Source organism: Motacilla alba, chromosome 4, assembly GCF_015832195.1.
Source record: "Motacilla alba alba isolate MOTALB_02 chromosome 4, Motacilla_alba_V1.0_pri, whole genome shotgun sequence".
In the NCBI taxonomy this organism is placed as follows: Eukaryota; Metazoa; Chordata; class Aves; order Passeriformes; family Motacillidae; genus Motacilla; species Motacilla alba.
The window spans coordinates 2510441-2535393 of NC_052019.1; the positions used below are offsets into that span (position 1 = coordinate 2510441).

At 48.7% G+C, this 24953-nt stretch overlaps 1 protein-coding gene across 1 annotated transcript in view; it reads left to right on the forward strand.

The window, feature by feature from the left end:
- The window catches only part of DDRGK1 (DDRGK domain containing 1), a 40596-nt gene extending 31397 nt beyond the window's left edge, over window positions 1-9199 (forward strand). The window contains exons 6-9 of the mRNA XM_038135745.1: window positions 1530-1568; window positions 4626-4682; window positions 5365-5413; window positions 7673-9199. Of these exons, the coding sequence (XP_037991673.1) occupies window positions 1530-1568; window positions 4626-4682; window positions 5365-5413; window positions 7673-7845 (318 nt within the window). The 3' untranslated portion in view covers window positions 7846-9199. The remainder of the gene's footprint in view (window positions 1-1529; window positions 1569-4625; window positions 4683-5364; window positions 5414-7672) is intronic.
- The last annotated feature ends 15754 nt before the right edge of the window (window positions 9200-24953 follow it).

A 24953-nucleotide genomic window follows, 5' to 3' on the forward strand; every position in this document is an offset into this window, starting at 1 on the left:
TGAAATCAAATTAAAAGCCAAGCTCTTGTCTCAAACGGCTCCTGATAAGGAAATCCTCAGGACAAACCCACACTGCTCCTCCTGCGGCTGCCTGCAGAGCTGCTGGGGATGGTGGTTGAAAAATGTGATATTTGATATAAAATCACAGCAAACCTGAAAAAGGTTTTGCTGTGGTGGGAGGCAGAGTTCTTGTTTTGTCTGCTGAAAACCTGTTAGACACAATTTATTTGCTGTCGCATCCTGGAATTGCTCTTGGGTTGTAGCTGCCAATTTGAGCTGTCCGGTGCATTTCTTGAGAAGGATTTATTTCAGGGCCATGTGTGCATTTGCTGCTCTGCTGAAGAGGCTCTGGAATTAAATGGATTTGCTTTAGTGTGACTGAGAGTGGCTTTGGGCACAGCAGATTGTGCCCAATGTCAAGCACCACTGGTTCTCACTATGGATCCCTTCCCGTCAAGAAAAATTCCTCCATCACACCAGCAAGAGAAGTTCTGCCTGCTGATGGGGAATTGCAGTCAACAGCAAAATGCACACTTCTGTAGACAGTTCCTTCAAAAATCTGTACCTGTCCTGTTAGGAGATGAGATTATCCCTAAATATTGCTGTGTTCCACTTCAAACACCCTTCAAAGCTGGAATGTGGTGATTGTCCCTGTTCCTGCAGCTGCCTGTCAAGGAGAAATTCAAGAAGAGAGAAGGGTGTTCCTCACCTAAAAGAGCTTGAGAGGCCTTCATCTCAACCTGAGATAACTTTAGTAGGGGTGGGGAGCTAGAACTTGAATTGCAGGTGATTTAAAAGTCATACTCAGAAATAATAACAGCTGCAGAGTCATTTGGAGGCAGCAGAAATGAGAAGGAAATTAAGTAGTCACCCTGGCCTCGTGGTGGCTGAAGTACTGAAGCATTTCAGTGTCCTGTTAGCAAAGCTGACCCTGCCTTGTGCTGGAAATCAAGCTCCTGACTCCAGAGCTCACCAGTTGATTAAGGCTGATTGATTTCTGGGGTTCCAGAGTAACCTGATCTGCTTTTAACTCAATGCACAGTGTTTGCATTGCCTCTGCAATGGAGCTGCTCCCTGGATTTCAGGTGCATGGCTCTGAAGTGCTTGAGCCTCCACCTGTGCTGTGCAGCTGTGCTGCACTCGGCCATCTGCAGGTCCTGAGTCACTCTGGGTTTTCCTCTGCACAGAATGTCCTGGGTGTGTGACTTTATGATATTTAAACTCACCCAAATGTGGTTATTTCAGGGTATTTGTGATCAGAAGGATAAAAAAAAATTGAATGATAACTTTTTGAGAAACATTTAAATTGTACCTGAGCCACATTCTGTCTCAGAAAACACCTGTCAGAAATCCCTTGTGAAGATTAAATCTAGATTATTTTTCTTCCCAGTTCAATATCTCAGTGTGTGTAGTTAAAACTTAGGAATTATGCAACCTAAACTCTTTTATAGTATTTATACTCAGCAAGTTTTTGATGCATTTAATGCTCGTTAATTCAAAATAATAATTGTTTTTCTTGCTGTCTCCAGTCTCGCAGCTTTCTCATGGAATTCCTGGAATATGTTAAGGTAAGGTGCCTTTGGTTTTTCTCCTTAGATGGTGTGAAATACCTTTTGTCAAAGAGGGACATCTTTACTTCCTCTTTCATTTATTTAAATATTCAACAAGTAACAAAAGTGATCCCTTCAAATAAGTGTTATTTCCTGAACCAGCACAAACACAATTATCTAAAATAATTTAATTCCAGCTGGGTCCTGGCTTTTGGGGCAGGATGTGGCCTGGTGAATCTCCCTCAGAGTTCATGGAAGCAATGTTTGCTGTGGACTGGGATTTGGGGCATTCAGGCTTTTTTGTTTGTGAGCATCAGCCACTGATTTAAGAGCAGTCTCTCCACGTGAGCTCAGCAGGAAGGAGAGCTGCTGTACCTGGAGGGTGTTTTGGAGCCTCTAGCACTGGCACTGGAAAGCTCAATCCCAACTTTTCCTGCGATTCCTTCACTTTTTTCTACCCATGCAGCTTCCAGTGGTGTTTTTTTATGTTCAGGAGGGCAGTTGAAGAAGCAGCTGCCTCGTTTTAACCGGGGTGTGTCATTCTCCCTTCCATCCCATTGTATGGCTGGGTGTTTAAAACCTGGGCTGTGTTCACTTGTGCTTTTGATCTGCGAGGGCCAATGCTCTCCACTGTTGCTGTATCACAGGTCAGATGCATTTTTCTCCTCTCACTCCAACACTCTCATGCAAATCTTTTTTCCTAATGAATCCCTTTCTTCTTTTACTGGAATCTGAGCTCTCAGGATGTGTGACCTGTGTGAAAGGCTTCTCCAGCAAGCAAATCCCTTGCTGCTAGTATCACTTGATACTCTGTGAGCTGCCAATCATTTTGGATCCCAAAATCTCACGTTTTGCACATCCATTATCCCAGCAAAACCCTGAATTTACAGCAGATTTATCTCCTGGACTTGGAGGTCTGCCTCATGGATAACTCTGCTTGGGGAGTCTTTTGGAGTGACTGCCAGGCAGTTCTGGACAAGAGCTGAGAGCAGAGCCCTGCAAAGCTCTGCTGGGCTGCTCTTTACCTCTGTGGGTAAAAAAGGAGATCCCAGCATCCCTTGGGATCTTCCACAAAGTCTGGGAGGTTGCCAGGGGATGACACAGCCAGGGCAGGCTCTGCCCATTGCCCCAGGGCTTGTGGTGGATGGACCAGATTAGTCACAAACTCCCAGCTGAGTGTTTCAGCACTGAATTCTGTATCAGTCACTTCATCTTGACGTCAGAGAAATTAAACTTGGGCTGGAAACCGAAGTCTGAATATTTGACACCTGATTTCCTCTGCAGAGCTGAGCTGCAGAACTGGGGCATTGCTTTCTTTCTCAAGTTTTAAGTATTTTTCTTTTAATCTTGAAAGTGTGCTTAATGTATAGATTATGTATTGCCCTCATCTTCTGTTCTGTTCACAGAAACCATTGACAGGAAGCGGTGCTGAGCTGCTCGTAGCTGTCAGGAAAAAAATGTATAAATTAAGAGGAATTGTCATTTTTTTAAAAAATAAAATTGAATTTAGCTCTTGTGTTGAATAATTTCTTATGCTGGTATCATTGCCTGGAGATAGAAGCACGGGGTGAGCTTTCTCAAGGGTGTTGGGAGCAAAGTGCATCCTCTGCTGAGTACAGCAGCAGCATCACCCCTAAAATTAAATTAATTCAGGAGAATGTGGATGTGGTTTGGTTGCTGAAGGGAAGCTAAGCCTGCCTCTAGAACATGATGCATGTGAGAAGTGTTTTATTCCCTTGGGACCTCATGTTGTTGTATTCCAGAGTGTGGGGGGGTGCATCCTCATCCCACCCCACCCCCTTGGGCTCTCATTCCCAGCAGGATCTGTCTTGGAAAGCTTCCACTAAACTCGGTCATTGAGGGGGAAGATCTCTAAGTTAAGGTTTAAGTCCTGTTTTTCCTGTTCGTGTGGCTTTGCACCAACCCCCCCAGTCCCTTTAGAAGAAGATGTGACGAATGTTGGCAGTTCCCAGCTCTGAGAACTGAATTCCATGGACTGGTTCCAGTTCCATGTCTTCAGTCCATGGTATTCAGTTCTCTAGCTTGGCTGCATCGAACTTCACAGCTGCTAAATCTGTGTGTGCCTTTCTTCTGGGTCTGATTTTATTAATGAAAAAGATTCATCTATTTCAGCCTCTCTGTGTTTCTCCAGTGGCCTCTCAGTTTGCTCTCAAGACCAGAAACAGAGGACTTTGTTGTTTGAAGTGTTTAATTTGTTACTGGAGATGCAGACATACATGGATTTTAGGAATGTAAACCTGAATATTAACCGAGCTTTCCAACACTTCTGTCTTTTCCAAGCTCCTTACAAACACTGCATCCTTTTGCAACTAAACAGACGAGTTCCTAAAACTTTGGCAGGGAAGAAAACAGGAACCAAGTAGCTCCAGACAAGCCCTGCAGGTGTTTTCTCTGGAGCTACAGAGAAGCACAAAACCAGATGGGAGCAGTGGTGGCTGTGCCTTGACTGAGAAAAGCTGCAGGAAGAGTCTGTCAAAAGCAAAATGACAATGTGCAGTTCCAACACTGACAATTTTAATAAGGTGTTGGCTTGCTTAGGAAGATTATTATGGCATTAATACACATGACATCAGTAAAACAGACTAAAGCACTTAATGCTGCCGCTCTTGCCTGGGTTTTATGTAAGTGCTGATCCACACCAGTGATGCTTTTAAAAGGTGCTTTGAAACATCCCTGAAAGAAGAAAGGCATCTTGATAAAACACTCTGGAAATTAAAGGTAGCAGCTGAGAAACTCAGGAGGTGGGGGAACAGAGTCATGGCTGTTCCTTGTGCTCATCCCAGTGTAAGGAAAAGTCCAGGACCAAGGCTGGCAGATGGGTTTGAGTCTGCCCTAAGTGGGTCAGAGCACTCAGTCTTTCCACAGAGCTCCCTGCTTTAGGTAACCTCAGAGTTTTTCATCACAGGAAAGTGCTAGCTAGGAAAAGTTTCTTCAAGGAACAGGTTCTGCTTTGTCTGGTTAATGCTTTTTTTTTTTTTTTTTTTTTATTTGAATGGAAAAAAAAATAATCTCAGTTTTCTCATTCATCAGCTTAACTCTTGTTTGTCCCCACAGAAAACAAAGGTCATCCAGCTGGAGGACTTGGCTTCACATCTGGGTTTAAGGACACAGGTAAAGAAACAAACCAAACTGACTTTTGGGGTGGAAGTACTATTTTTTGCTGGGCCCCTGCCTCCCTCTTAAACCAGAACTCCATTTAAGTGTGCAGTGGGTTACTTACAGGAATTTATCTAGTTAAAATCTAAATTATCATTTCCTTCTGCAGTCATATAACAAGAAAAAGAGAGGTAGAGCTGTAGAAAGCAGCACTTTAGGTGCAGTGGAACTGCATGCTTGGAGTAACTGTAGAGTAAACCCAGCCATAAATTCAACAAGTTGTTGCTTTGGGTTGGTAGGAGAGGTTTGCTCCTAAAAGGAGCAGGAAAAGGTAGAAAAAAAAATGGAATTTTTGAGCAAGGACCGTGGAAAAGGACCTCTGTGCTTCATGGCACTGCTCAGCCTTTCCATAGGAAGATTCCTATAACCCCCTGCTCCTTGAAACAGCCAAGTAAGGGCAATAAAAGTCTCTTTTAAGGGGTAGGGAATTTAATTTGAACATCCCAAAATACAAAAAAAAAAATCATCCCTCTAAGACCAAAGGGCTGATTCCATCTCTCTGTGTGGGAATACTGAATTCCTTAGCCCTGAGGGATTTCAAGGTAAACCTCTGGAGTTGATCTGAACATGTGAAATTTTTGTTTGGTTTTTGCTTCCCTTTTGATCAGTCTGTTACTCCTTTTTCTCTTCTGCACAGGATGCAATTAACAGAATCCAGGACCTGATGGCAGATGGCACCCTGACAGGTGACAGCCAAAGCACAAAGGGGATCTTCCTGTAGCTGCTGGTGCAGAAAATGCCTTCCCTGTGGCAGACAGAATTCCAGTGTCACTCCTGTTCTCAGGATCTAGTAGGACTTGATAGCTAGATGTGTCTATTTTATTTATTTACCTCTTTACCTTTTATTTATTCACCCACCTATTTACCTGAAGGCCTTTTGGGGTTGCTGAGCAGCAAGCTGCAAATGGGGCCTTCTGAAATCTGAATTTGAGAGGATCCCTGGCATGATTTGGGGTGGTTTCCAGGACTGGTGGTTAAAGCCAGGACTCTGGGGTATGGCATGTGGGAGATGCAGACATCCCAGAGCACTGCAGGATGCTGGAGCCAGTGAAGGGCTTGTTCCCAGCCCTGTCCAAGCTGGAATTGCAGCAGACTGAGCAGGAACAGCCAAAGCACAAAGGGGAACCTCCTGTAGCTGCTGGTGCAGAAAATGCCTTCCCTGAGGCAGACAGAATTCCAGTGTCACTCCTGTTCTAAGGATCTAGTAGGACTTGATAGCTAGATGTGTCTATTTTATTTATTTACCTCTTTACCTTTTATTTATTCACCCACCTATTTACCTGAAGGCCTTTTGGGGTTGCTGAGCAGCAAGCTGCAAATGGGGCCTTCTGAAATCTGAATTTGAGAGGATCCCTGGCATGATTTGGGGTGGTTTCCAGGACTGGTGGTTAAAGCCAGGACTCTGGGGTATGGCATGTGGGAGATGCAGACATCCCAGAGCACTGCAGGATGCTGGAGCCAGTGAAGGGCTTGTTCCCAGCCCTGTCCAAGCTGGAATTGCAGCAGACTGAGCAGGAACAGCCAAAGCACAAAGGGGGTCCTCCTGTAGCTGCTGGTGCAGAAAATGCCTTCCCTGAGGCAGACAGAATTCCAGTGTCACTCCTGTTCTCAGGATCTAGTAGGACTTGATAGCTAGATATTTCTGTTTTATTTATTTACCTCTTTACCTTTTATTTACCCACCTATTTACCTGAAGGCCTTTTGGGGTTGCTGAGCAGCCAGCTGTAAATGGGGCCTTCTGAAATCTGAATTTGAGAGGCTCACTGGCATGATTTGGGGTGGTTTCCAGGACTGGGGTATGGCATGTGGGAGATGCAGACATCCCAGAGCACTGCAGGATGCTGGAGCCAGTGAAGGGCTTGTTCCCAGCCCTGTCCAAGCTGGAATTGCAGCAGACTGAGCAGGAAAAAGGCTGGTTTAGAGCTTGGCAGTCTTTTCTTTCCAAGGGTGAAGTAGGGGAAGGTGCCAGCACAAATATTTCTTGACGTGATCTTGTGCTCGTGGCTGGGGAACAACTGTGCAACTCAGCAGTGTGGAAACCCTTTCAAATGCCCTACAAGTGCTTGGAATGCAGGGAGAAGGATGTGTGCTGTCCTGGCTGTGCCCAAAGCCAGGGAGGCTCTGCCTCGGTGGAATACATCAAACCAGAGTTCTCTTCTCAGCCTGGTGGAGCCACAGGAATATGGAAACTCAGCTGCATTCCCTGGCCGAGGGGAGGCTGGAAAGGCTGAGCTGGGCCCCACAAGGGCTCTCAGTGCCCTCCTGGACCTCCTGCTCTGCCTTTCTCCACCAGCTGCCTCAGCTGGGAGCATGAGCACCAAGAAACAGGGCTAGGATGGGGAAGGGTCTGGAGAGGAATCCATGTGAGGGGCAGCTGAGGACACTTGGCTTGTTCAGCCTGGAGAAGAGGAGGCTGAGGGGAGATCCATCAAGTTCTGCAGCTTCATCCCCAGGGACAGCTCTGATCTCTGCTCCCTGTGACAGGGACAGGACCCAGGGAACAGCTGGAGCTGGGTCAGGGGGATTTCTGTTGGAGATCAGGGAAGGTTCTTCCCCCCCAGAGGGTGCTGGGCACTGCCCCAAATCTGTCAGAGCTCCAGGAGAGTCTGGACCATGCTCCCAGGGACAGGGTGGGATTGTTGGGGTGTCTGTGCAAGGAGCCTGGTGGGTCCCTTCCAGCTCAGGACAATCTGGGATCCCTGCAGCAGCTGCTGTGGAGCTCCCAGCCAGCTGTTCCCAGTGCCAGAACGTGTTCCTTGGAGCAAAAGGAGCATTGCCAGGGCCCTGGGCTGCTGGCACAGCCCTGCTCCAGCACCCAGGAGATGAAATCCTGCCTGGCCTGGGTAGAGAGTGCTGCCTCAGCAGCTGGAACGTCCCCTCCCAAAGCAGTGAGTGATGCCTGGGGGAAGTGAGGGGAGCCTCTGACTGCTGTGTTTGCCCTGCAGGTGTGATTGATGACAGGGGGAAGTTCATCTACATCACTGCAGAGGAGATGGCAGCCGTGGCCCAGTACATCAAGCAGCGAGGCCGAGTGTCCATTGCAGAGCTGGCCCAGGCCAGCAACTCCCTCATCAACCTCCAGCCTGACAGCAGAGCTGTGGCTCCAACCCTGGCCTGAGACACACACTGCAGCAGTTGAACCTCTTAATGAATAAACCACATAATTAAAAGCAAATGAGAACCTCCCAGGTCTGTTTGTGGTGCCTGAAGGTCACCTGAAGGTAGGAAGCTCTTTGGAAGCACCAGCTGCAAACTCAGTTTTGCTTTTCCTTCTGTTAGAGCTGCTGTTAAATGGTGGAAGTTGATTGTACAAGAGGCTGGCCAGGAGCTCAAACACTGATGCACCTGTAGCCCAGGAAGATCAGTCATTTATCCCCTGGCAGCCAGTCTCATGTTGCTATAAACAAACGTTTTATTGTTTGCAGATTCTGATGTCTGTATCAAATAGTTTGGGGTGTTTGCATTCAGGATTCTGCAGGCTTGCTCTGCACTGTGGAGCTGTTTCACTTTGTGATGGACACAGCATTGGCTGCTGTACCCAGATTGGAAGGAAAGAGTAAAAAGAAAATACTCTAAAGTGTGTCTTTGTTCTTGCTGAAATATATCCTGGAACTCTGGAAAGAATGGTTGCTCTGTTCAAAATTCCAGGGGCTATTTCAGGAAACCTTTGCTGTATAAATATGTTTTCCTTGGTTTACGTAACATAAAAAGTTTTCTTGCAGACAAGCTGCATCATTTCCCTGGAGCCAAGAGACAGAAACCCCTCCAGGGAAGGGCTGACTGGGCTCATTTATTGTGCAGGCCAGTCCTGCTGATACCAGCCAGTCCTGGTGATTCATCCTTTGAAGTCAGAGCCAGCTCAGAGTGTCTGAAGGCCTCAGACACCCCCACCCCGTGGCCTCTGTGTTCTGCAGGTCTGGGGGGTTTTGAATAAAAACTTCAGACACTCTGAGTCATGCAATTAATGTTCCAAGTTAATGATTATTAATGTATTAATTGTGTGGGTCAGTGTATTTCCTGAATAAGAATATTTATATTTTTTTTAATCATTCATTTATTCTCCTTTCTGAAATCAGCAGATTTTATTTGGATAAACAGTAACTGGGGAGGACAAGAGGTTTTTTCCCTCTGCCAAACTTAGAGGTAACTTGAGCAGACTAAAAGCCACCTTATCAGTGGGATGAGACAGCAATAAAACAATGGAAGGACACATTTCCTTTTAATCTCTGCACTGCTGCTGGATGTGAGAGTGCAGGAGAGTGGAGCTCCACCAGCACCACGTGTTGGTGTGAAAGATCAGCACATCCTGAGTGCTGTGCAACCACAGCCAGCAAAGAGGTTATTTAACGTTTGAGGCTTGTAAAGTCCCTTGCTTAAGGATTGCATATTAAATTTTTAGAAAATATTTGGGTTTGCCGCCAGTTTTTTGCTCTGTCTTAAGCTATTCTTGTAATAAAATCAACAATATTGAAGGAATTGCAGAGGTTTGTGTTAGAAATGGGCAGGGGCAGGGTTGGGGTGAGACGGACTGTGAGCTCTGCCAGCAGCTGCTCTGCCCTCCTCATCCTCTCCCACCATTTCCATTCCTGTTCTTTTCATCACTCAGGAAAACTCATTTTTCTCTCATTTTGGGGGTGCTTTGCTGCGTGTGGATTGTGAGGATTTACATGAGCCAGGAGAAAATAATGTAGGTAACAAAAAAACGTCAGTGAGGCTTCTAACCCTGCTGAAAACCGTGGAACAGCCTCTGCTCTGCCTTGGAGGAATTGTTGCACCTCTCTGAGTTTCCCGAGTGGCTGCAGGAGGTGAGGACAGCTGGGTGTTGGTGCTCTGAGCCTGGGGAACAGCCACCACTAAAAACTGCAGCTCTGCTTTCTATTAAAGGAATGCTTTGGTATTTTCTAGGAATTCGCATCCAAAGTCCCAGGAGTCCCAGGTGAAATTCTGGAACACAATTGCTTCAGGCCATTTGTTTGGGTGGGTTGTAAGTGAGGCAATTCAAACCTAAGCTGCTCTTTCAGTCTGTGTCTGTGGAAGTGGAGGGGGAAGAAATTCAGGGCTGTGCCCCCAGAATGACTTCACTGGCTGAATTCAAAGCACAAATTCAATATATCCCAAAGAGACACCACATGGGAAGAGAGTTGTTCCCTGGCACTGAAATAGGGACACCCCTGGGTGTCCTGGCTCAGCTGGGAGTTGTCCCTAATGTCCTGGGTGAGGATTGGTGGCTGAGGGTGCTGGGGGAGAGGTGGAACAATCTTGGGGTACTGGAGTGCTCTCCTCTCCTAATAAACCCCAGTGTTTGGGTGCTAAACTTCATCTCCCTCCAGCCTTTCAGGGCCTAAAGCTCCAGGAGAGCTGCAGAGGGACTGGGGACAAGGGATGGAGGGACAGGACAAGGGGGAATGGGCTTAAAACTGCCAGAGTTTGGGATGCTGGGGAGAAATCCTTCCCTGTGAGGGCACTGAGCCCTGGCACAGGGTGCCCAGAGAAGCTGTGGCTGCCTCTGGATCCCTGGCAATACCCAAGGCCAGGTTGGATGGGGCTTGGAGCAACCTGGGACAGTGGAAGATGTCCCTGCCCATGGCACTGGGTGGGATTTAAGGTCCCTTCCCAAACCATTCCATCATTCTGTGGTCTCAAGCCATGGCTTTTCTCACTTTCACCCCAATTCCCTCCCTCATCCCATTCCCTGTGGTTCTGTGGGGCTCAGCTGCCAGCTGGGCCAAGCCCTGACAGCCTGGCACAGTCAGCACCAAATACAGGGCAGCAAAGCACTGGTGAAATGGTAAATACAGCAAAATTCTGGGCAGTAGATTTTGGGCCCCTCACTTTGGGATGATCCAAATGCAAACCATTCATCAAAATGAGCCGTGGGCAAGGGCAGCTCCTCCCACTGCCCCTCTCTGCAAGAGACAGGTTGGGGGTGATATTTTGCTTTTTGCTGCTTTGCCCAATCTGCTTTCATCAGTTTTAAAAAGGTTGAACTTCCCCCTATTACCTGACTTTCAAAAAACTCCCTATTTTCTGTTAGACTTTGCCATGCCTTATGCAGCATTTTGCCCCATTACTCTTGTTATTATTATTATTATTGTTGTTGTTGTTGTTGTTGTTATTATTATTATTATTATTATTATTATTATTATTATTATTATTATTATTATTATTACAACGAGCTCATTGGAGCAAACTTGTCCTAATTTTGCCATTCCACCTGAAGGCAAAGGGCAGGAAGAAAAAAATATATATATATTGGAAACCTTGTCTCCAGAACACACAGGGTGAGAGCTCATCAAGGAAAACTCCAGCTTCTTGTCTGATGGAAGAATGGAGTTTATGCAAAGTGTTTACAGGTTAAAAAATAAAAGCAACAAAATGTCACAACTTTTCAATTTGTGTCTTTGTGATGGGAGTTTTTCTACCCATCACCCTCAGGATCTCTGTGTTTTCTCTGTAGCTATGGATACTAGGAACAGATTTGGGGTTTTTTTTTCTTGTTTGGGGTTCTGTTCTAATTCATGTTGCATGTTCATCAGTTAAATATCACAAGATGGCAGTGAATTACAAAGCTGCAATATTCCCCTCTGCACAGGAACAGCCACGTTCTGCATGCACAGATTTCTTTCTTTTTAACCCCAAAAGCAAATCCAGATCATTAACACCAATCTGTGGCTGCAGGGATCCCTGCAAAAAAAAAAAAAAAAAAACCAAAAAACAACTGATACCCAGGGAAGCCTTGTGCCTGCAGCTCTGCAGGGATGGCACTTTAATTCTTTTCATCTTCTTTGATACAAAAGAAAAAGTAAAACAAAGGAGGGGGGAAATGTCTGCTTCCTGCCCTGGAGACAGAAGAGCATTTTATAAAGAACATTTATGATCTCTCTGCATCCATCACACATCACATTTTCTATCCCTGGGGACAAAGTGGAACAAGGAGTGGCATCAGCAGCTGCTTGGGCCTGGTTTTGGAGGAACTGGGATAAAACCTCACAGCTGGAGTGGCCCAGCCCTTCCCAGCCCACCTGGTCCAGGGTTAATTTTGCCTTCCCCACCCATGCTGGTGCTCCTGGACAGGGCCTGGAGCAGTCTGGGACAGTGGAAGGTGTCCCTGAGTGAGATGGGCTTAAGGTCCCCTCCAACCCAAACCAAAATGGTTCTTCAAAAGGCTTCTCTTAGTGGGATGAACTGCTTGGGTGATGAGATTAGAGGAACAACCTCAGATTTATTCATTGTCAAAATGGTTCTTCAAAAGGCTTCTCATACAGGGATGAATTGGTTGGGTGATGAGATTGGAGGAACATCTCCAGATTTATTCATTGTCCAATAATCCAGTTCATTTCTTTCTCAAGGACCTGCGCTTCCCTTTCTGAAGAGAACCAGCTGAGCTAAACCCCACAGGTCCTGTGCAGAGCTGCACTGTGGATGCAGTCCAGCACCAGAGAGACACAATTCCCTTTGCTCTCTCTTTTTCAGACCTTTTAGTGGCCTGAAATCAGTTTAAGATGATCTAAAAGCAGGGTTGGAATGGTTGCAGAGGGGATTTTGCTGTGTGCTCAGATGTGAGCTGGAAGAGGGGTGTGGTATTTGCTGGGTGCCCAGGATGAAGGGAGGAATTGATGAATCTGACTCCATGTTCTTGGAGGGCTAGTTTATTATTCTATTCTATTTATTATATTATACTAAAGACTAGAGAAAGGATACTTACAGGAGGTTTAACAAGAATGATAATGAAAACTCGTGACTGCTTCCAGACCCCCGACACAGCCTGACCATGATTGGCCAAAGAGTCAAAACAATTCATGTGAAACCAATCAAACAATGACCAGTTGGATAAACAATCTCCAAACCACATTCCAAAGCAGCAAAACACAGGAGAAGCAAATCAGATAATTCTTGTTTTCATTTTTCTCTGAGGCTTCTCAGCTTCCCAGGAGAAGAAATCCTGGGCAAGGGATTTTTCAGAAAATGTGACAGTGACAGAGGGGTGGTTTTGTATTTGTGTTGCCCCCAGACAAAGGAAGGAATGATGAATCTGACTCCATGTGCTCAGAAGGCTGATTTATTATTTTATAATACTATATTATATTAAAGAATACTAAACTAAACTATATTAAAGAATACAGAAAGGACACTTACAGAAGGCTAAAAAGATAATAATGAAAACTCGTGACTCTCTCCAGAGTCCTGACACAGCTTGGCCCTGATTGACCAAAGAGTGAAAACAATTCACATGAAACCAATGGAACAATCACCTGTGGGTGAACAATCTCCAAACACATTCCACATGAGCACAACACAGGAGAAGCAAATGAGATCAGAATTGTTTTCCTTTTTCTCTGAGGCTTCTCAGCTTCCCAGGAGAAAAATCCCGCGTGAAGGGATTTTCCAGAGAATAAGAATGCCACAGGGTGGGCACCTCCTGAAACCCTTCCTGGCCAGGTGGATCCAAGTCCCCACAGAGGACAGAGATCCCTGGTTTGTCTCAGGGGCAAATTCCTGCCAGCACTGAATTAGGAGCAGGGGACAGAGCAGAACTGGCCCTGCTTGAGCCTGGCAGGGGACTCTGGGATCAGGAGCCTTGGAGCAGGACAAGATCTCCTGGTACCAGCCAGAAGAGCTGGGGGACACTGGTGTGCTTTCTCCCCATGATCCTGCCAGGAAAATGCTCCTCTGGAATGCTCTGTGTGAATTTGTCCCCCCTGGCAGGAGCTCTGTGGAGAGGGCAGGGCTCGGGTGTCCCAGGGGATCAGTGGCATCACGGGGCCAGGGTGTCCAAGCAAGGAGAAGGCTGGGATGGGACAACTCCTGCAGGAGGTGCTGCTGCAGCTGGAGCTGAGAGGCAGCAGCAATGATGTGAATTTCTCTCATCTGCTCCAGTGCAGGAGCATTGGAGGAAAAAAAAACAAAAACACAAACCCAAACAAACAAACAAAAAACCAAAACAAACAACAAAAACCCACAAAGAGCCACAAAACCAGGAAAAAGAACAAACAAAAAAAATTTAAAAATAATAAAAAAACAAATAACATAAAAGAAACCCCAAACAAACAAAAAACTAACAAAAAAGAAAAAAAAAACACACAAAGAAACACACAAAAAACCAACCAAACCCAGGGTGGGACAAGGATACCCCACAGGAGCCTGGCAGCTCCTGAGGACACTTTTCCCTGGGTGATGGTGACCAAGCACAGGGTGAGGCTCCCCCATTTAAAACCATTTTGAATCTCAGTGTTTCTGGCCTTTAGCACAATCAATCCCATGCTCCAGCTCCTGTCGCTGTCCCTAAAATGGCCAATCCCAGGAATCCACTCTGTGTGTCCCATCTCCTGCCCCATGGTGTGTCCCTGCAAGCCTGGCACGTGTCCCGTGTCACCTTCACGAGCAGGAGCTGAGGTTTCCATCCTGGGGACCGGGATCCCTGATCCATGAGCTCATGGTGACAGCAGGGATGGGATGGGATGGGATGGGATGGGATGGGATGGGATGGGATGGGATGGGATGGGATGGGATGGGATGGGATGGGATGGGATGGGATGGGATGGGATGGGATGGGATGGGATGGGATGGGATGGGATGGGAAAAAATGAGATGGGGAGGGGATGGGATGGGATGGGATGGGATGGGATAGGAAGGAATTGGAATTGTTTGGGATGAGATGGATGGGATGGAGCTGAGATGGGATAGAAGGGATGGGATCAGATTGGGATAAGGTAGGATGAGACAGATGGATGGAATAGGATTGGGATGGGAAGGAATTGGGATAATTTGGGATGAGATGGATGGGATGGAGTTGAGATGAGAGGGGATTCGATGGGATGGGAAGATTTGGGATGAGAAGAAATTAAATAGGGAAGAAATTGAATGTGAGGGGACAGAACTGAAGTGGGATGGGAGGGAATTGGGGTGCAATGGGATGGGACAGGAAGGAACTGGAATAATTCGGGATTGGATGGATCTGATGGAATTGGGATGAGATGAAATTAAATAGGAAGGAAATGGGATGGGATGGGATGGGATGGGATGGGATGGGATGGGATGGGATGGGATGGGATGGGATGGATATAAGGCTGCAGCTCTTGGTTGTAACCCTGAGAAACGAGGCTGAGCTGCAGCTCCAGCACCTCCCACGCTCGCTGTGGTGCCTCCACACAGGCACAGGAAGCTCCCAGCCATCCATCCCCTGCCATCTGTTTGTTCCCCTGCTGCTGCCTCCATCAGGGCACTGAGGGTGGCATTAACTCCTTCAGAGTGCTCTTGCTGCAGCAGCCACCTCTGAGCCACTCTCCATCCTGGGGCTGACCTCAGCAGAGCTTCAGGGTCCTGCCAGGGAGGCCAGTCCAGCACAGGATGCTCCCAAAATACAACGTGGGCACTTCTGGGCACGATCCTGGTGTGTCCCAGCCTTGGGGTGGCACAGGGCCAGGGCAGTGTCCATCCCCTGTGCTGGCACTGCTGGGGCACCTCCAGTCCGGGGGCACTTCTGGACAAAAGGACATTGGGGAAGGGGCTGGAGCCCCAGGAGGGGCTGAGGGAGCTGGGAAGGGGCTCAGCCTGGAGAAAAGGAGGCTCAGGGGGGACCTGGTGGCTCTGCACAACTCCTGCCAGGAGGGGACAGCCAGAGGTTCAGGCTCTGCTCCCAGGGAACAGGGAGAGGAGGAGAGGGAACAGCCTCAGGCTGGGCCAGGGTAGGGGCAGGTTGGATATTTGGGAAAAATTCTCCACCAAAAGGGGTGAAGGGACTCCACGCAGGGCAGTGGTGGAGTCCCCATCCCTTGAAGGATTTAAAAGCCACGTAGCCATGTGGATGTGGCACCTGGGGACATGGTCAGTGATGACCTTGGCAGTGCTGGGTCAATGGTTGGACCGGATGATCTCAGAGGGTTTTTCCAACTTTAATAACTTTATGATTTGGGGTCATGGCCGTTAATTGGAGTTGTTAATGGGTTTTTTTGGGAGAGCCCGCACATTCAGGGTGACATTCTGCCAGCATCCCGTGTCCCCCCCGCGCTCTGCTGTGCCCAGACCCCTGGGTACCAATGTCTCTGCCCGGCTTTGCGCTGAGCTCTGCCCGGGACGTCTCCGACTCGCCCGTGCTCTTCCTGACCCCCCTTCTCCATCCCGGCTGCTCCAGGAGATGGCAGCAGCAGCTCTCGCATCCCCCTCCCGCCCCGCGTTCCCATGGCAGCGGGAGCCAGGCATCCCGCGGAGCATCCCCAGAGCTTGGAGGGGCGACCGCGAGGTTGGGGACAACCATCTCAGCCCCTGTCCCCACGGCCTGGGGGCTCTGCTCCTCGCCCAGCATTGTGACACTGGGGTGACAATCAGGGCATTGGGGTTAAATCAACCAAAATTGCCGAGTTTTGCTTCTTTTAGCAGGATGGGAAAGCCACGGGAGGAGTGACACCGCTCCTGGATGTCACTCTTGCGCCGAGAATAACGCAGGAACAGGCAGGAGGCAGTATTGTAGAAAGAGCAAAGGAGGCTTTATTCAAGAGGACTGCGTGGTTTTTGTAGAGTGATAGGATAGATTCTGTTTGATTGGCCAACTGTTGTGAAATTTTAGGGGTCCCAGGACGAGGGAAGAGAGGAGAATCTTGACTCCACGTTTCAGAAGGCTGACTTATTATATTATGATATATATTATATTTAAAATGCTGTATTAAAACTATACTTAAACAATATATTAATAATTATATTATAGAATATATATTATATATTCTATATTATATATATCATTATATATTATATATATAATATATAATATATAAATAATTATACTAAAATAATAGAGAGAAAGGAATCATCAGAAGGCGAGAGAGGAATGGAAAGGAATGAATAACAAAGGCTGGTGACTGACCAGAGAGTCTGAGTCAGCTGCATCCTTGATTGGTCATTAAGTAGAAAAACCTCACGTGGACCAATCAAGGGAGCACCTGTTGCATTCCACAGCAGCAGAGAGTTTTTGTTTACATTTCGTTCCTGAGGCTCCTCAGCTTCTCAGGAGAAGAAAATCCCAGCAAAAGGACTTTCATAAAATATGTCCATGACAGCTAACTAACAAAAAAACCTTCTTCATACGCCGTCCTCGAGAAGAACAGAAAGATGAAGTAGAAAAGCACTAGTTGTAGATTGTGGGGTTTCACCCCTGGATTGGGGTGACCCCAAAAGATGGAAAAGTCCCTCCTCCAACCCGTGCCTTCGAAGAAAGACTCAGTAGTCTTCTGTTGTCTGTTCTCAAGGTTGTTTATTGTTGGTTATCTAAAAGATTCTTTTCCCGAACTGCTGTGGCCCGTTCAGCAGGTCAGACAAAGGCACACTGCCCTCTCAGGGGGCTGGTGCCATCTTTTATATCATATATTACATACTACATGTTTATACTTTTTCCCCAATGCCTACTATCTATATTGAATGGTGACTTTCTACTCTAAACCAATCCGTGAGTGCCAACATCACCAAAGACATGGAGGCTAGGAAGGAGAAAGAAAGAGGACAGGGCACACCCAAGTCCCTCCATCTTAGATCTCCCGACCCCCGTGTACTTGGACCCCTGCGTACAAGGCTTAAAACCCCCCTGTACAGCACTCAGAAATCCTTCCTTTCACTTCGTGATTATCTCTACTATGCTATCTAAACTTGTGTGTGTGGCTTGTAATTCTTCATACAGAGTTAGTAATTTGCTCCACGGGCTAAGATTGAAACCCCAAGAGTGTCTTTGGCTGCATGCCAGGGTCTCAGAGCCCCCTGCCAGCAGCTCTGGCCATCCAGGACACCCAGAGGAGAGTCCTGGGTTCCAACAGTAGATTGTTTGTACTTAACAAATTATCACATTTTTACAGCTCTTTGGAAATTCCCACAAGCTGCTGTGAGAAACGCTCGCTGTTCCTCTCTCTCTGTCCCATGGCACCCACACCTGGATGCACTGAAAGGGGCAGGATTGGCCCCAAAAGCTGTGCAGCATCATCAGGGCAGGCCGGGAGTAGGGAATTCTTTGTGGGTTTATCTTGTATTTGTGGGTTCCCAGACGAAGGAAGGAATGATGAATCTGACTCTGTTTTCAGAAGGCTAATTTATTATTTTAAGATACTATATTATATAAAGAATACTAAACTAAACTATACTAAAGAATACAGAAAGGATACAGACAGAAGGCTAAAAAGATAATAATGAAAACCTCATTACTCTTTCCAGAGTCCAGCGCAGCTTGGCCCTGATTGGCCAAAGAGTCAAAACAATTCACATGAAGCCAAAGAAACAATCACCTGTGGGTAAACAATCTCCAAACACATTCCAAAGCAGCAAAACACAGGAGAAGCAAATCAGATAATTATTGTTTTCCTTTTTCTCTGAGACTTCTCAGCTTCCCAGGAGAGAAATCCTGGGCGAAGGGATTCTTCCAGAAAATGTGACTGTGACAGTTTTAGATGCTGCTGCTGCTGGGCAGAGGCTCTGGAAGATTTGGGAAGGAAGGGCTGTTCCCAGCCTCCCAGCCCGGGGAAGCTGCTTAGCACATCGCTGGGAGCTCATTAGCGTTTGTTAATGAGCCTCGAGAGCAGAGATCATCCCGCGGGTTTGCAGCGAGAGCTTTTGGCAATCAGGTGTGACATTACACTGAGCTGTCACCGGGGACCTGTCCCTCCGCCTGTGGCTAATGCCCCTCCCAGCGGGGCAAGTGATGAGCTCTGGAATCCTGGGCAGGTGGGGAGCTCTGGGATGCAGCTCAGAGCTGTGCTGGAGAGCTCCAAGAAAGGGGTTTCCCATAGAATCACAGAATTTGGGTGGGAGGAACCTTAAAGCTCATCTCATCCCACCCTCTGCCATGTGCTGGGACAAATTTTACTATCCCAGGTTGCTCCAAGCCCTGTCCAGCCTGGCCTTGGGCACTTCCAGGGATCCAGAGGCAGCCACAGCTTCTCTGGGCACCCTGTGCCAGGGCCTCACCACCCTCACAGGGAACAACTCCTTCCCAATATCCCATCCAACCCTGCCCTCTGGCAGTGGGAAGCCATTCCCACTTTCAACATCCTTCCTTGGAGTCAGGGCACAGCTCGAAATGCTGCTCAAGGAGGGGAAGGGCAGTGTTTGGAAGGGGTTGTATCTCAAGGCTGCTCTGTTGAGTCAATAAATTCCATTTGTCTGCTCTGTCTGATGCTTTCATCCCTGGAAGTGTCCAAGGCCAGGTTGGAGCAGTCTGGGATAGTGGAAGCTGTCCCTGCCCATGGCAGGGCTGGAATGAAATGGGGTTTAAGATCCCAACCCAAGCACTGGGGGGATCACCCAGCCCCGCTGATTTGTTCTCCATGTTGAGTCCCAAGCTGAGCCCTGGAGCTGCTTCATCCCCCAGCAGAGAGCAGGGGCAGCACAGACCCTGTCCTGGGGCTGCTCTCCAGCTGCTCCCTCTTTCCCTCTGGGACTCAGCTGCAGCCAGAGGTGCTGACAGTAGTGGTGTCACCCTGCTGGCACCTGACACAGCACAAGCAGACACTGCCCTGCTGTTGTCCCAGCCCTGCTGACCAGCTGCTGTGGCCTCGAGTCCCAGAGAGGGACTGACACAGCAGATACACACAGAAAAACACACATCATCATCATCATCATCATCATCATCATCATCATCATCATCAGGCCTTTGGGATCCTGTGGAATCTGCCAGATGCTTCCTACTCCTGTGCAGTTTCAGGTTTCTTCTCTGGAAGGATTCCACCTGTTTTTTCTTGGGAAGTTTCCTTGGACAGATCCTGGCTCATTTAATTTCATTCCAGAATTTGAGCAGCTCTGAAGGGCTGCAGCTTTCAGCAGCTCAGCTGTGGGTGAGCTGCACTGTCCCAAGCCATGTCCCCAAGGTCTGGAGAGCCAGGAGTGGAGGAGGGTGGCACAGGGGCAGGACAGGGAGCTCAGCTGTGCTGCCCAGCTCCACAGGACCTGGTCAAGGAGAGTGGGAAAGGCCCAGGTCAGCTGTCCTGGGCTGTTGGGCTGTTCTCCAGATGATGCTGCATGTCTCTGTCTTCTTTTTCCCCTTGCTAATTCTCCCTGCTGTCATTATTTGCCTGACTGGCAGAAAGGATTCACACTGACTTAGCAGAAGTAAATTCACATGCACACTCATCCCAGAGAGCTGCCACTCACAGCATGCCAGGATATTTTGGGTAAATTGAAATGAAATAGAATAAAGCCAGAATGCAAAGCAAACTGCTTGTGCAGGCAGCACAAAGCACCAGTGGTGTTTGCAAAGGACCTTGGTATTCTCTGCTGGAAGGTTGATTATGCCAGGAAAATCATCCAGCCTGCTGCCCAAAGCAGCCCGAGCTTCACTTCTAATCTCTGAGGAGCTTCACTGTGGCATTCACATTCTCTGGAAAAATCCCTTTGCCAGGATTTTTCTCCTGCAAAGCTGAGAAGCCTCAGAGAAAAAGGAAAACAATTCTTATCTCATTTGCTTCTCCTGTGTTGTGCTCATGTGGAATGTGTTTGGAGATTGTTCACCCACAGGTGATTGTTTCATCGGATTTCTGGTGTGAGTGTTTTGACTCTTTGGCCAATCAGGGCCAAGCTGTGTCAGGACTCTGGAGAGAGTCAGGAGTTTTCATTATTATCTTTTTAGCCTTCTGTAAATATCCTTTCTGTAATCTTTAGTATAGTTTAGTATAGTATTCTTTAATATAATATAGTATTATAGAGTAATAAATCAGCCTTCTGAGCACATGGAGTCAGATTCAGCACTCCTCCCTGCCATGAGGCACCCCGCAAATACGATACTCCACAAACCCTCCCCAAAAATTCCTAACGAGCGGCGACCAGGATGAACCAAAACCCATCAGAGCATTCCCGGAGGGGGGCTGGAGGACCCCAGGGAGCACGTGGGCAGCCTCTGATCCCTTACATAACCACTGGCACTGTTTGTTTTTCTTTCCCCACTTCTATTTCGTGTGCGCTTCTCGCGCGCTCGCGGCTCCTAAAGCCGCTTAGAACGGCGCTAAACCCCGGCTTAGCCAGACACTGCTCCGCTCCTGGTGACTCGCTCAGCACTTTCCTCGCAAGGAAAAGCCTCTCCCCTACTCCCAGCATCCCAAAAGGATGAGACTGGCTCCGCCACCCCCTTCTCCATGTGCTCACCCGCCACCTCTGGCACTGAAGGGTTTTTCCCCCCCTCTTGTTTTACCGGATTCAGGATTTTCGTTGTTTTCTCCCCTGTGTGGTGACTGTGATTTGGGACCTGCTGCCCATGAGATGCTCAGGTGGCCTCCCCAAAGGGTTGGCCAAGGTCTTGGTCATCCTTAGAAACACCAGCCTGCCAAATCCCTCCCCAAAAATAAATCCCAGGCTTGCAGAGGTACACAGCAGCACAGGCTGAGTGTGGCAACGGGTGTGCAGGAGGCACTGAAGTCCTGCACAAGGTCCTGGATGTTTTTCCTGACATCCAGGAAAACTGTCTCATCTTGCCAGGGGATTTTTCATAAAACACAACGTGTCCTGCTCTTGCTTTGTGCAACACCATCCTCTAAAACCTCTGTTGTGCTATTTGTGTGCAAACACACTCGACAGATGCGCACACACACATTTTCTGTGAAATCTCACTGGCTAAACCCCCCTTGCTAAGGCAGATCAGGAGTTTTGGGGCCTCACTGAAACCTCTTTGCTCTGCAGGGTGACTTTGTAGAAGCCCTGGTCTAGCCAGGTCTTTCTTATCAATGCCTGTGTCTTTTTTGGAAAGCAAAAATGAATTTTCATGGGCCCTGGAACAAAAGCAGGACCTGGGCTTTGTATCTTCTTTGTATCTTCTCCAGAGGAGCCTGACCAGTTTGCTGCTGGGAGAATCACGGAATCGCCTGAGCTGGAAGGGACCCACGAGGATCATCAGTCCAACTCCTGGCCCTGTACAGGACAATCCCAAAAATCAAACCACACGCCTGAGAGAATTGTCCACATGTCTCTTGAACACAGGCACAGCCAGGAGCTGGGACATTTTTAAAGCCTTCCCAAATGCTGTAGCTGCTCCAGCCCAGTTTCACCAGTTTCAGACCCTTCTTCCCCCAGAGCAGTCCCGGAGTGGTGGCTCCAAGGGCTCAGCCCAGGCAGCGTTTCCCTTTGTGATGTTAACCATCAAGGAAGGGATAATCAAATTATGTCCACACGATTGCACCCCAGAGAGATTTGTCCTTTGTCCCTTCAGGAGAGCCACTGGATCCCTCAGAGAGGCCAAACACCCTCAGGACATTGAACAGGGAGATGGGAGGGTTGATTTGGCCACCTTGGGCTGCCTTTTTTGACCACTCCTGGACCTGCTCACCTGCTTCCCACCATCACAGTGATGTCTCTCCCAGCTCCTTCACCTCTTTGCAGAGTTTTTGGGGCGCTGCACCCCACCCTGAGCGCTCTGCCCCCCCTGGAGGGATCCCCCAACACCCCCGTTCCAGGGCACAGCTGGAGGAAGCAGCTGCTTCCCGGCTGGAGCGGCGCTGCCGGGGCTTACGCAATCCTCGATGAATCAGCAGCACATCTGGGCACAGCCTGATGAGGCTGCACAGTCACATTTTCCCCTCCATCCCAGCCCCAGGAGCTCTTAAGCCCCGGGAAGGCGGCGATCCAGGCCGGGCTGCCTGGCTGGGAAGCGGGAGGGAGAGGAAGCCGGGCTGGCTTTGCCTTGCAGGGGAAATATTAAACGCTGCCATCAAATAACTGGGTCATGTCCCTGTGTCTTCCTGAGCCGGGGTGAGAAATCAGGGCTGCGTTCTCACGCTGCTTTTTGCTTCCCTGCGCCCTGCACTTGGCTCCCCTCGTCCTGTGCTCCCGGCTCCAGGCTTTGAGGCAGAGGGATGCTCCTGAGCTCGGCACAGGGCTGGGATTTATGGGGCCAGGTCAAGGCCAGGGCAACCAGGGGCAAGCTCGGGGTGAGCAGAAGGAGCTGGGAGGCTGGGGATGGAGAAGGAGAGGCTGGGGATGGAGAAGGGGAGGTTGGGAAGAGAGAAGGAGAGGCTGGGGATGGGGAAAGAAAGGATGGGGATGGAGAGGGGGAGGCTGGGGATGAATAAAGGAGGCTGGAGGTGAAGAAAGGGAGGATGGGGATGGAGAAATAGAGGCTGGGTATGGAGAAAAAGAGGATGGGAGAGGATGGGAATGGGGAAAGAAAGGATGGGGATGGAGAGGGCGAGGCTGGGTATGGAGAAAAAGAGGATGGGAGTGGATAAAGGAAGATGGGAATGGGGAAAGGGAAGATGGGGATGGAGAAATAGAGGATGGGGATGGAGAAAAAAAGGATGGGAGTGGATAAAGGAAGAATGGGAATGGGGAAAGGGAGTCTGGGGATGGAGAAGGAATAGCCTTGCTTGCATTTGAGCCACGAGGAGCTGCAGAAGGACTGAACAGCCTCAACCACTGGCTGTATTTCCCCCAGCCCATCACCCCAATCCACAAGGCAGATGAATCCCGACCCCAAAAATGCTCCTGCCCCCCGACACAGCCCCATCCAAGGGTGGATTCTCCCCCAGCAAGTCCCTGGAGCCTTTTCCCCAGCCCATTTCCCACTCCCTCCAGCACACCCCAGACCTCCGGGACCCCTCTGGGACCCCTCATCCCTCCCTGCCCCGAGCTGGGGGGTGGATGGGGGGACCGGGGGTGCTGCTGGAGCAGCTCCCGGGGGCGGTGGCTGCGGGAGGGGCAGCGGGGGCTGCCGTGTCCCCGCTCGCACGGCCGAGTGTCGCTGCGCATCACCGTCACCCGGCACGGCACGGATCGGGCACGGGCAGGCAGAAGGGATGCAGGAGGAGCATCCCTTCCCCCAGCCCCAAATTCCGGCCTTTCCCGGGATGCGGGGAGGAAGGGAGGCAGGGGAATGGCGAGGGAGGTGTTTCGCAGCTGGAATAAAGCCTGAGGGGGTTGTTTGGTGAGCGGGGTGTGATTTTGTGATTTCTTCTCCTGCCCCCTCCGTTTCCCTTCTGGAGGAAACGGGAGATATCAGGTGCAACATCACGAGGTGTCGGCAAGAAGGAAAAAGGAGGGTGTGGATCCCACGCTGCCATGGCACAGCCAGCCCCTTCCACAAACCACCTCCCCCCCAAAAAAAAACCAGAAAAAACAAACACAAAACAAACAAACAGAAAAACCCAAAACACAAAACTACCACGAAAACTCCCCAAAAAAATCACCAAAAAAAAAAACCCAAAACCCCACAAAATAAACAAACAAACCAAGAAAACAAAAAGCCCCCCTAAACCCACAAAAGAACAAAACCAAAAAAACCCAAAACAAAACAAAACAAAAAACCCAAAAAAGCCCCCCAAAAAGCCCAAAACGTAAAAAAAAAAAAAAAAAAAAAAAACCACAAAAACCCAAAACCAACCCAAAAAAACCCAAAAAACAAAAAAAACCCACAACACTTTTCCAAGGAAAAGCAGGAAGCTGGGGAGATGTGACTGCAAATGCAGAGCTGATTCCTTCAGGCTGTGCATCCCAGAGGTGAAAGTCTGGTCCTTCCCAAAGCTTGGAGGCACCAAGGAGCCCAAACTGGGCCCTTGGACCTTTCCCAGCAGGATTTGGCCTCTGTGAATCATTGCCCCTGGGCTGCCTCATTCACCCAGTCACAGCAGTGGGAGATGGAGAGCAGGGGACACCAGGGACACCTCTGTGCTCCCATTTGATCTCATTATTAATCACTAATCAAAGGTTGATCCAACACAGCTCAGCCACCACCATCCTCCTCTCCCGCAAACCGGAGAAGGAAGGAGAATTTCTCCAGCTAACCCAGGTCACAGCCTGCCCCGATTTTTCCCTGCCATTTCCAGGTGATTATCCTTGAAGTGTTACAATTTAGGAGGCAAAAAGGCAGCAAAACCCCGGTGCACAGGGCAGGGAGTTTGAGGTTGGTCTCATTAACCAGCAAACCGCAACGAGCCGCGACGTTTCTGTCGGCGTTTGTTGTAACAAACCCAACACTCAGCTCCCAAATTATCCAATTACTGCTAATTCCCATCAATAATGCAATTATGGTGGGTGCACACAGGCTTCTGAGCATCTCCTGTGCTCGGCCCTCCTCGGAGTCACCACGGCAAGGGACCAGCTGTGGTGGCACCAGTCGTGGGTTTCTCTGGGTCGGGGTTGAAGGCGCTTGAGACAGTAATTCGTGTTTGGACTCAAGTGTTTATTATTTCTTATCAGTAAAACAGCCAGCCCCTTCCACAAAAAAAGCACAAAAAAACAAACAAAAAAGCCAAAACAAACAAACAACAACAACAACAA